This window comes from Teleopsis dalmanni, chromosome 1 (assembly GCF_002237135.1).
Source record: "Teleopsis dalmanni isolate 2A chromosome 1, ASM223713v2, whole genome shotgun sequence".
NCBI lineage: Eukaryota > Metazoa > Arthropoda > Insecta > Diptera > Diopsidae > Teleopsis > Teleopsis dalmanni.
Window position 1 is genome coordinate 101,867,207 of NC_051846.1, and position 12,134 is coordinate 101,879,340.

General features: G+C 31.7%; 1 protein-coding gene across 1 annotated transcript; it reads left to right on the forward strand.

Annotated features, from left to right (window-relative positions):
• The first annotated feature begins 11,354 nt into the window (after window positions 1-11,354).
• On the forward strand, window positions 11,355-11,741 carry LOC119663188. Its single transcript, XM_038072846.1, has one exon. It carries the CDS (start codon window positions 11,355-11,357, stop codon window positions 11,739-11,741), a length of 387 nt encoding a protein of 128 aa, XP_037928774.1.
• Window positions 11,742-12,134: the final 393 nt, after the last annotated feature.

Below are 12,134 nucleotides of genomic sequence, written 5' to 3' on the forward strand. Positions count from 1 at the left end.
ATACGGCATCACAATGGGCCAATAGGCCTAAGTGGATCCACTAGGGATCACCGGTATAACCTAACCTAACCTAACTGCATATTCTCGTAAGATTCTTTCATATCAGTTCCATGGCCTAACGATATTGCGCAGATTTCATTTCCATTATGTAAGAGAACAGCCTTTAAACTGACCTTGGAAAAATGAATGAACAAACGCCAATCATCATCGTTGTATTCAAAATCAAGAGAAAGAATATCATTGCAAGAAATTAGGACATTTTCGTTTTTGGATCCAATTATTTCGAACCCTTTAATGATGATCCTAAGATTTCACTCTTCTTTTTGGACAATTTTAAATTGCACCCTAGATAGTTCAAATCGTCTTGCGTTATAAGATAAGGTCCATCAGATGTCCTGGGTCCGAAATTAGGGTCCTTTGTGTTTGGGCTTTGTTCATTCTCACATTCTTGATTACTTTTGGAATCTTCGTAAGTATTAACATTTTCCGGTGGTTTCGGCAATGGTAAATATTCAGAGTGAGCGACTAGTCGTATCGCTAATTGCAGGTTGTTTTGATATTTTACTGTGAGTTTTGACTTCGGTTTAATTTTTGTTAAACAAAAATAACAGTTTGAAAAATGATTTATATGTTCACGCCAAATCATGGGGCGGCAAATTTCAAATTTTAATTTTTGTTAAACAAAAATAACAGTTTCAAAAATGATTTATATGTTCACGCCAAATCACGGGGACGACAAATTTCATATGACGTTTTTCCTCAGTCCAACCTGTGAGAAGCCTTACACAGGTGCTGCAAATTACATGAGGCGCCCCTCCTTAATCCTAGTCACCCAACGGACAGTCAAAATAAAGTTTAGAACACTATCTCAAGAAGGTACTCACGAAAATAATCACCCCTATTCTGAATCGCATGGGAATGGGAGTTTGTTCCCTATCCCAAAGTTTGCTATTCTGAATAATTTGGGAATGGGAGTTTTGTTCCCTGTTCCCAATATTGTTTTTTTGAATCGCATGGGAATAGGAGTTTTTTCTCAATTTTGCACAAACTCTTTCCAAAGCAAATTGTTTGGGAGACAAGTTAAAAAAGTATTAAAAATAGTTTAATTTAATATAAAAGTAACTGAAATTGATCAGATTTTTGAATATATTTTAATAAAATTATTATTATAATAAAATTATTACAATAAATTTAATATTTTCAAAGTTTTATTTTTTTATTTTATCCACAAGAGTTGATTAGTTTTCCGCATATATATTAATAAAATTATTTTAATAAATTTAATATAACAAAATTTTCATTAAATATATTTTATTAAAATTATTATTTTAATAAAAGTATAATAAATTTGAAATATTTAAATTTTTATTTATTTATTTTATTCACACGGGTTTTTTTCACTAATTAAAGTGTTAACTATTGTTTTTAAAACAATCGAAAAATGAAAGGAGACTAAATTCTGAAATGAATGGGATTCCTAGAATAAGTTAAAATAAACTTTTGCAATTATGTTATGTGCAGGTAAAACATTGCTTCTTTTTTATTGTAACATCTGCACAATCATAAACTATTATTAGTTCACTAATTGAAGCATGAAGGACATTTCTATCCTAATTATATAAAAAAAATTAAATTATAATTTACGCAAGTTTTGTATAAAAGCAGTGAATGTTTGAAAATAAAGACATAGAAGAATTGATATCATAACGTAATGTTGTTTTTTAATTAGTTAAAAAAGAGTTAAAAATTTAGAAAAGAGTTAAATTTAACATGTAAGTTTTTGCGATTGATCCTCTGTTACAAAATTTCTTGCTCCTGTTCTTGAGCCAAATCCTCCGCTAAAGCTCGAAATGCAATTGAATGCATTTTTGAAAATTTTTCAAAATTTTTTATTTAAATAATCATTAACAACTGCACAATTCTTGTTTATTTCGCTCATGCACAATTCTTTTTATATATTTATTTTACTCATTAAAATAAAAGTTTTTTATTATTTTATTATTTATTATTTACTCATAAAATAACTTATATTTATTTCCGATAATTTGTGCAGCAAACAAAAAATGCGATTTTTACATTTAAATCAACATATGATACGCAATTCTTTTCTTTGTTTTGCTCATTTTCGCACTTTTCGTCATTAAAAAGTAGCATGGTTGCCAAAATTTAACAAAACAAATTTGAAACTGTTGTTGTCCCAAAACTGCTGTCTCCCAAGCAATTCAGAATAAGGGAGTTGTGTGTTTGGGAACAGCGTGGGAATAGGGAGTTTTGTTCCCTGGTATTATTCAGAATAGGCCTGCATAACTTAAAATCTATCTTATTCTCTATTATTTTCTCTTACAAATGATTTCGTGTTTTACATTTAACCCTGCAAAGTGAGAGCGTGCGATAACATCCCTCTTTCTTAAAGAGAAACGTCCCGTTTCTTTAATTGAAATGAAGTAACTGCGGATGTTACTTCGTATACAGCGGATGTTTCACAACTCTGTTGTTTTTAAAGTTGCTCACAAATTTCGTTTATTTGATTATTCATTTCTGCAATGATTTCATCAGACTGTTGAATGATTTCAAAATACTCCCCCTGCTGAACATAGCTATTCAGAATTACCATTATTAACTAATTAATCTCTAATATAGCAGATTAGTGCAATGGATTTAAGCTTCATATAAAAAGTATTTTACTTTTATTAGAAATTTCAACATGATCAAACTTAAACCTTCAAAATAGAGCTTCACCTTTAATACAACAATTAAATTTTTTTCATTATCATACCTTAATAATTTTAATTGTAATTACTATTTATGTTTGGGCTTTAAGGAATTTTGTTTACGTCTAGACTGTTTTATGCGTCTGCTCAGTTTATGATTACCATACACGATAATAGCAATTGTTGCCAAGAGTACAGTTGATGAGGTAAAAGAATGTTCCTTGAAGCGTTGTGTTGATGTTGTAATTAAGTTTATGTTTTTAAGTTTAAGTTCTTCATTATGACTTTCTATATACTTTATTATCTAAAAATTGTTTGGATTGTTCATCTTCAGATAATTATTAATTACAGTTTTTTGATTTATATGTAATATTATCTATTGTTACATTGGTCTCAAAGGTAACTAGGTACACTCCTTCTAGGGTGTTGTAACGACACGGATTTTCCCGTTTCGTTATAATTTATGCTGGGGTATCCTCAGTCTTTTCCAGGGGGTCGCTACAATAAATTTATAATCGCGGAGACAGGACTTCTCAAAATAAAAGTACGGTGGTTAAATTTTCAATGCAGATTTATTTAAAATATTAATTATTTATTAAAATAATATGTAATAAAGAAAAGAATTCAATTAAACGTAACTAGATAAACCTTGAGATTGACAATTTGTACAATTTTCAACGATTTATATAAGATAACTTTATATAGATTATTATTTCTGCAATTATATTTCAATAACTTGAGATTTTAAACGCATGCAAATTTTGAATGTATTTCCTTAGTCGTATTTCAAAGAGGTTGGTTAAATTTAATTAGATATGACTTGAGATGTTTCCTTGTGACCAGCTGTATTTGGAAGCTGTCCCTGTAGAGTTCACAGTGGTGGCTGATCCGGTTTCGTGGTTGTACCTTAGTATAATTTCGGTGATTATCCTGCTCGATGAGTACCTACTGGACGAAACGGGGTTAGTGAATGTATATATGTCTTGTTATATTGAATATATATATAAAGTGTCTCCGCGCCTGGACTTAAAACCGCCCATGCACTCGTAAACAATTATATATATACTAGATAACCCGACAAACGTTGTTTTGCCTTATAAATTATTTCTAGTTTCTAGATAAATTCTAGTGTAGACAAAAAGTAACTTACTTATTATAAGTGTGTAAGTATGTGGTATATGCATGAAATAGGCATGGAGCGCTATGAACGAAAAGGAAAATAAAAATAACAAACGCCCAACAATATTATTTTTAAGTTATTATTATGTTTATTTATTAAATTATTAATTTAAAATCAATAGATTTGTATGATACCAAGTTCCCTGGCAACAACTGTTGTATCTTCAAATTTAAAATTGTCTTGGATTGACTGTAAATAATAATAACGATAATGGGCCAGTAACATTAACCAACAACAGTCGAAGATAAAAGCACTCAGTGTGTCTTGGATTAACTGTAAATAAGCGTTCGATTTAAATAAATTGAGACATGGATCAACTGGTGAAACTTGCTTGCGGGGCATCCATTATTTTGTTTGAGCCCATTAGCGTGGTACTTGTGAATAGAGTAATGTTCTTGCAAAGGCACCAAAATCATCCGTACTATTACACAATTCAAAAAATGCAGTGAGTGTAGATTTAGGTGGATTTGTACCACGATCAATCACTGTCTCGTTCGTGAAAAATACACGCTGACCGTTTTCAAGATGAACAGCTGCTGGATCGCGTTCATGAATTAGAAAACCGAAGATACGCCAAGCAGCTTCATTGGAGCTGATGTACCGACCAATTTGGTAGAGCGTAATTTCACCGTTTTTGTTCATTGGAGGAGCATTTAGCATTTACATTAGTATTTTCTACTCTAAACACAGCCATATCACTGCCTTTATGGACATACTTATATATATGATGCTCTTCACAGAACTGCAAAACTCAACATTTATATGAGCATTGTATGTCTTGCTTAGCAGAGGCGAATACGGCACCACCCGCCATTGTCCCCCATTATCGGGATTTCTTCGATGATATAGTGGATATCCGTCGGTATTTGTTATAGTATCATTAGTGAATTCTTTAGAAAAATTTTTAGTACATTTTCCATCTGCCAAGCAAGGCGAAGACGAAGAAACGAAGTGGATGTAAATGCTCGATGTACTTGTTGGCGTAGTTACAAAAAATATTAAGAAAAAAATTTTTCTTTTTCAAAAATATAAACAAAATTTATGTCAAAAAAATAAAAAATATTTTGTCAAAGCAATAAGGATATTTTTGCTGGATAGGGACACCCTAATCACTTTAGCGGTATGAAAAACAGATAGTAGCCGATTCTCAGACCTACTGAATATGCATATAAAATTTGGTAAAAATCGGTTAAGCCGTTTCGGAGGAGTACGGTAACTAACATTGTGAAATGGAAATTTTATATATAAGACCGCAAACCGACATCGTTTGGCCTTGTGATTTATTGATGGTCTTTGCAAATGCCAATCTAATAGGAAATTGAACGAGTTTGAATTAAATTGGCTTGTCTGTGAGAATCATTGTAATTCGTGGCAATAAAACTTTTTCGTTTCGGAACTTGCCATTCAAAATGGTGGCTTCGATAATGTTTTTCATTAATTTTTTAATTACCAATCGCTTACTATTGCGTAAAATATGTGGTGGCATGCCTGGCAAATTCAGTGAGTTTAAAAACTCTGCTGGATAGTTTACAACTTCGTTGGTATCACAAACTGTATCGATCGATTTGTATGATATTAAGTCGCCCGGCAATGTCTGTTTTATCTTGAAGTTTAATTCATCAACGTCCATGTTTTTTGCTGCTAATGGCTCTTTCTGCCAGCCACCCATGATTTATGTATTGTATGTGTACATCTGGAAATACGCGGTCAAAGAGAGCATTTTGGGAATCAACGATAGTGCAGAAATTAGGGGCAGTTTTATGAATTCAGTATTTTCATAGACAACAACTTTTCATATCATAGCAAGTTTTCTTTTTCAAAAATATAAAAAAATTTATGTCAAAAATATAAAAAAATTTTTGTTAAAGCAATAAAAATATTTTTGCTGGATAGGGACACCCTAATCACTTTAGCGGTATGAAAAATAGATAGTAGCCGATTCTCAGACCTACTGAATACGCATATAAAATTTGGTAAAAATCGGTAAAGCCGTTTCGGAGGAGTACGGTAACTAACATTTTGACAATGTTAATTTTATATATAAGATTTTAAATCGATTATACACTAGGCTTAAAACCGCCGCTGTGTCAGAAAATTTTTAATATTTATGTATTTATTTTATATGTTGACATACAATGCCACCGAGTGATCATACAAGACACACTACCTTCTTAGAAAATTGCGCCGTCTTTTATACACATACTCTAGAACTTTTTGTGTAAAGTAACAAAGCTTTGAGTTGATCTTAGTTGAACTTAATGCACTTTAACACTTTTGCACAAAAGCTTCCTTGTGCATCTTTTTGCAGCGAATTGCATTCTGACGTTTTGACTTTTGCAAATGTTTGTTTACATTTTTTCTTTTTACATGTGCGCGTTTTTTTTTAAATTGAATATAATTTATTCAAATAAGTAAAATTAATTAATAAGTAATATCGGAGTAATAATAATTAATTTAATAAAATTATTTATATAAACGAAGTTCCCCTTTTTGTTTAAATTACTCCAAGTGACGTGCGTAAAGTGGTAGTGCAAAGGTATTTATAATTGTTTTCCAATTTACTAAATGATAATTATATTTAATAAATTCATTTATAGAAACATCCAACTATTAAAGTATGCTGTAGCCGAGTGTGCTGGGGAGTGATTCTAGGTAAGTATTTATATAATAAATAAATGTTAATTTTAATGCACTTTATTTCACCAGTAACAATAAAGTCATAATATGTAGGTTGGAAATTTGTGCAAAATTTCCATCCTTACATTGTATGTCAACTTCGTCATTGCCTGAGACGAGTATTGCACCATCTTTTATTATTTCTAAATTTCTATTCTTTTCTTTTATTTTAGTACATTATGCTTTAGGGTGATTTAATAGATTTGTTAAACAGCTCTTATTTAAGGATAGTTTACAAAAATTGTTACTTAGTTTTATTTTACACTTTTAAACATTTTGAAATATCTTATTACATCTTACAACTTCTTTTTCAATTAATAATTTGCCATTTTTTTTACTTATAGCTCCACTTTCATATAGTTGACAATTGGTTTTGATAATAGGATATGTAATATATATTACTATTAAATCTGGGTTTTGTAAAATTTTGAATTTGGATACGACCATTAAATCTGTTAAGGTGACTCTGGTATTCTCGTGTTTGATTATGTCTTGGATTTCTTTTAAATCTAGTATCACTATGTTTAATATACCTGCCTTAGCTAGCGTGACTGTTTGTAATAGGTTCTGTAGTTCAATTAGTATTAGTCTGTTTGTTTGTTTCGTTACTTTTGTCTTATGCAAACTTTTTTCTAAATTTTGGATCATCTTGTCTATACTAAATATAGCTTTAAATATTTGCGAGTTGGTTGTTAGTTGTTTGTTATTGTTCTCTGCTAGTTCGTTTAATTTGTTATTAATAGTTACAAGATCATCATGATCTGGAAACCCTGCTATCCATTTCCAAAGTGTGTCTACTTCGTTAATTCCTCATTTTCTTTTATGATAAGACTTTTGTAATTGTGATAATATCGTGTCTAACAGATGTGGCTCTAATTGTATGTCTAAACTGTCAATATGTGTCGTAGATTTATTATTTTTTGTTTCTAATCTAACAACGATGTTTTCATTAATTTCATTTCTGGTTACTTCTACTATTTCCTTAATGTATGCTGAATTTGTTATATGAAAAATATCACCAAATTTTTTGGAAATTACTGCGTCGCTGTTGTCTACTAGTACGTAATCTTCCCTCGTATAGTCAATTATTATTTCCGTTTTCGCGATTCCGAATAAGGTGATAAGTGCAATGATTAATCGGTCCATTGTCTGTAAAGTGCAAATAAAGTTAAGTTCTTATATTATCTTTGTGTACTATTCTGTTTCTGTAATGGATTTTAACTTTCTTCCCTAGGTCTTCTTTTACTATCTGTTTTTTATATTTCACATCTAACTTGCTTCTTTTACCTCTTACCTTTTCATAAATTGTTTCGTTAGGTTTGTACGTTTTCAAACCTTTTAATTTGTCATTTCTTTTTAATATAGTTTCTTGTGCTTTTGCTAATTTTTCTGGTATATCGGGGTGGTCTATTTTATTATATAATATGTCTTGCGGTTTGTAGTTAGTAACCGTATGAATTGTTTTGTTATATTGTTGAACGGCTCTAGATATAACTTCTAAATCGTTTACAATACTAAATTCCTGTCTTAAGCATCTTGCTACTTCGATTACCGTTGAATGAACTCTTTCTATTTGTCCATTCGTTGAGCTATGCAGCGGGTCACAATAATTAACTTTAATACTCATTCGTTTCATTAATGACTTAACTGAGATGTCGAGAACCCTGGTTTGTTATCTAAGGTAATTTGTTTTGCCTCTGGGAATGACAGTAAAAGTTCCAACACTTTTTCATCGAGTTTTGTTTTGTCTTCAATTTGTGTAATGAACAGATATTTTGAATAACCATCGATACAAGTAATGAATATAAGTCTTTGCGAGAAGAAGATTTCGAGATGGACTAACTCTTCCTCCTTCTTGGGAATTGGTGCCCCGCCAATTGGCACCTTCTCAGGCTTTCTATTATATTTATTTCTATTACAAATCCCACAATGTCTTATGAATTCTTTAAAATGTTGGGTTATTTTGGGTCAATAATATGTGATAAAGCTTTGCTTTAAATTTTCCCTATAACTTCTGTGTGCACGTGTATGTGTATTGAGGACATCTATTAGAAAATTCTTAGTGTACGTGATTTTATGTGAGTGAATGTTTCGATTAAGTGGTTCTTAATTTCGTAAAGATCTTCAGGTGTGCAATGGATTGCAGTCACAACTGTGGGTTGAAGGTATTCCTTCAGAATTGTTAAAAGATTTTCGACTGTATCATATTCTATAATATGTCTTGTTTTATCGAAATTTGTAACTTGTTCATGTATCGTATATCTAGCTTTTGATAATAGGATCTGCTGCTTAAATTGGTTAAGTGGTTTGGTCGTTTGTTTTATGATAGTGTTATCACTACTTTCTGCAGAGTGTTGTGTAGAGGTGATTGAAGAATTTTCTGCAAAATGATTTAAGTACTTCCGTAAAAGGGCGTCTGCCACTACATTTGTGGTTCCTGGTTTGTAGATAATTTTTGATGCAAATTCTTCAACGAATGCAATCCATCTTTTTTCTTGGCGCTATGATTTCGCGTAGATACGGCGAATGTTAAGAGTTGATGATCAGTATGAATTTCTAAATCTGAGACCCCGTATAAGTAGTTTCGTAATGATTTTAGTGCCCACACTATTGCATATAATTCTTTTTCGTTTGTAGCATAATTTTGCTCTGTTTGATTCAATGTTTTAGATATAAAGGTGATGGGATTGCCTTTTTGGGTAAGTACCCCACCAATTGCCACGTTCGACGCGTCAGTAGTTAACACGAATTTTGAATCGTAATTAGGTTGTATAAGTTTCATTTGATTTACTAATAATTTCTTTAGTTTTTCGAAGGATTTAATTGCTTCTTCGTCTAGTTTTATTTCTATTTTCTTCGAGCTAAATGTAGATACTCTGCCATTCTCTCCAGCTAAATATTTCATAAGTGGCTTTGTAACAAAAGCATAATCTTTTATGAACTCTCTATAAAAGCCTGTCATACCTAAGAAACTTCTAAGCTGTCTAAGAGTATGTGGTAATGGGTATTCATTAATAGTAGCTACTTTATTTGGGTCTGTTTTTATAGTATTATGGGCAACAATATAGCCTAAAAACTCAACTTCTTTTTGAAAAAACTTTGATTTTTCCAATGAAATTTTCATATATGCTTCTTTTAAACGTTGTATTATTTTCAATAAATCTTCTTTATGTTGTTCAATGGTCTGTGAATAAACTATGATATTGTCAATATATAAATGACAGATTTTTTGCTGCTCATTTTTTATTGTCAATATGCAGCCCAATGTTGACTTTCGTTAATCTTGCACATATACGGTACTCTCAAATATAAAAACAACATTAATTTTTACAGTTTTTTAGCTTCACTATTGAACTGGCATCCTCGTAAATTTAAATTTCTAGTTTTTTCGAATTTATTAGTCAATGAATTATAAAGAAGTGTTTTCCTACTTTAAAATTATATTTTAATTATTATTAATTAATAAATTTAAAAACAAATGTAAAAACTCTTGCATTTTTTCTTGGCGCCCGAGCAGGGGCTTGAAATCGAATAATAAAATAATTTGAAATTTTTAAAAAAAAAAGTGAAATTTGGTGAACATTGTTCTGTGGAGCTGCAACTGGCAGCATCGTGATTTTGGTTCGGTTTAATTTTTCATTTTCCACGTGTGAAGTGGTTGCGGTGAATGTCGGTGTGGTGTCAAGTATCAGCATCAGGTAAAAAACCGCTAATAAAAAAGAGAAATAAAGAATCAACAAATTGACAAAGAAGCAGCCAATTTCATATATTCTGATGAAAACACGTGCAGGCTGCTGCTATTGGTTTTTCCTTGCTTAATTCTTCATTACTACTGTTGGCCGCTGCTACTGCAGTTTCCTGCTTAATTCTCATTGCTGCTGTTGGCCGCTGCTACTGCAGTTACTGCCATTAATTCCACATTGCTGCTACTGGCCGCTGCTACTGCATATCGCTGCTGCTGTTCGCTGTCGCTGCAGATTGATACTGCTCTTCATTGCTGCTGCTATTCACCACTGCTGCTGTTTCTTTCTCTTTCTGGATGGAGTGCAACTGTAACACCACTGCCCTTTGTCAGGCAAGAAAGTGCAAGTAATGAAATTGTTGTACCAGGTCATGCTCTGACTAAACAAAATAGTCAATGAAAGTATTTCAAATAACTTTTGCACTGGTAATTATTTGCACTTTTAAAATACGTATGTTTATATTTATTCGTATCTATAATAAATAATTTACAAAACGTGAAACAAATTTACCAAGTTTAGGTTGAGCTTCATTAAACATATACTTTCGGTAAATCTAATTGTTTAATACAAATAATTGAGTAATTTGCAGAGGCAAATTATGTACAAAGTGAATGCATTTTTCGTTTTTGTTTTCGCTAGTTACTCGCATCCACTTTGCTAAAATTTATCCATAATAACAATATTTGACTACTTATCGTTTTTTCCTTATTATCGTTATAAACAAAGTGAGTGCATCTTTCGTTTCGTTAATTTTTCGCGTTCACTTTTGTTGGAATATACTTACAACGTCGCTCAACAATACTCAAATATTATTATCGTTCTTTGCGCCTTCTCTTTCGAAATTCTAGTAAATTGTGTTCACTATGTCAACTAAAAAGCGATCATCATCCCCACAAAAAAATGAAGATTTGGATAAACTAGCGACTAACTGTAGTGGCCAGTATCCTGCGTATTAAAAAAGTAATATTGGAGAAAACTCTTGATTTAAACCCTGTAGAACTGGAATGTAGGTTGGACATTCTCAACTCATATATTAAACAGGCCATGACTTGCCAGCAAAAAATAGAATGTATCAACGAGTCTGATGTATTTCGACCAGATCTAGAAGAAATCTGTGTTGCTTCAAAATCATTGTTCTTACAGGCGTTAGGTAAAATCCGCAAGTACAGTATCCCTGATACTTCGCATGAATGCAGCAATCATCGTTCCAGGCTGCCAAGTAAACGTTTACCTATATTTAGCGAGAAACATTCTGAATACAAAAACTTCATAAGCCTTTTTGAAAGCTTAGTGCACAATGATCAGTCGCTAACTGATATTGAAAAATTCAATCATCTCATTTCATGTTTATCTGACGAAGCTCTTGGTACAGTTAAGGCATTTCAACTCACTGAAACAAATTACTTAAAGGCATTAGCTAGTTTAAAATGAGTTTACGATAACACTTGTTTTATCTTCTTCGATAGTATCTCACAGCTTTTTGAACTTCCAGAAATGAACAAGCCATCTGCTTCTGCATTACGCAATATAATAGATACTGTTTCTGCCATATATAAGTCCCTATTGTCGATAGGAGGTGATAAGAATATTTCAAATGTGATTCTGATTCATTTAGTCATGTCAAGAGTCGATGCCGCTACGAAATCTAAATGGGAGGAGCAATTAGATTACAACAAGCTGCCACTCTGGTCTGATTGCGAGACTGCGTTAAATAAGCGATATCAACACATTTCTGCTGACGAAGCTTCCACATCAAGGTCTCTATCGAACAGGCCAAAACAGGACAACTGGGAAAGTAAGAATGCAAAATCTCTACTTATGTGC

Coding starts and splice junctions, on each gene's coding strand:
- LOC119663188 (XM_038072846.1), top strand. CDS start 11,355: ATGACTTGCCAGCAAAAAATAGAATGTATCAACGAGTCTGATGTATTT.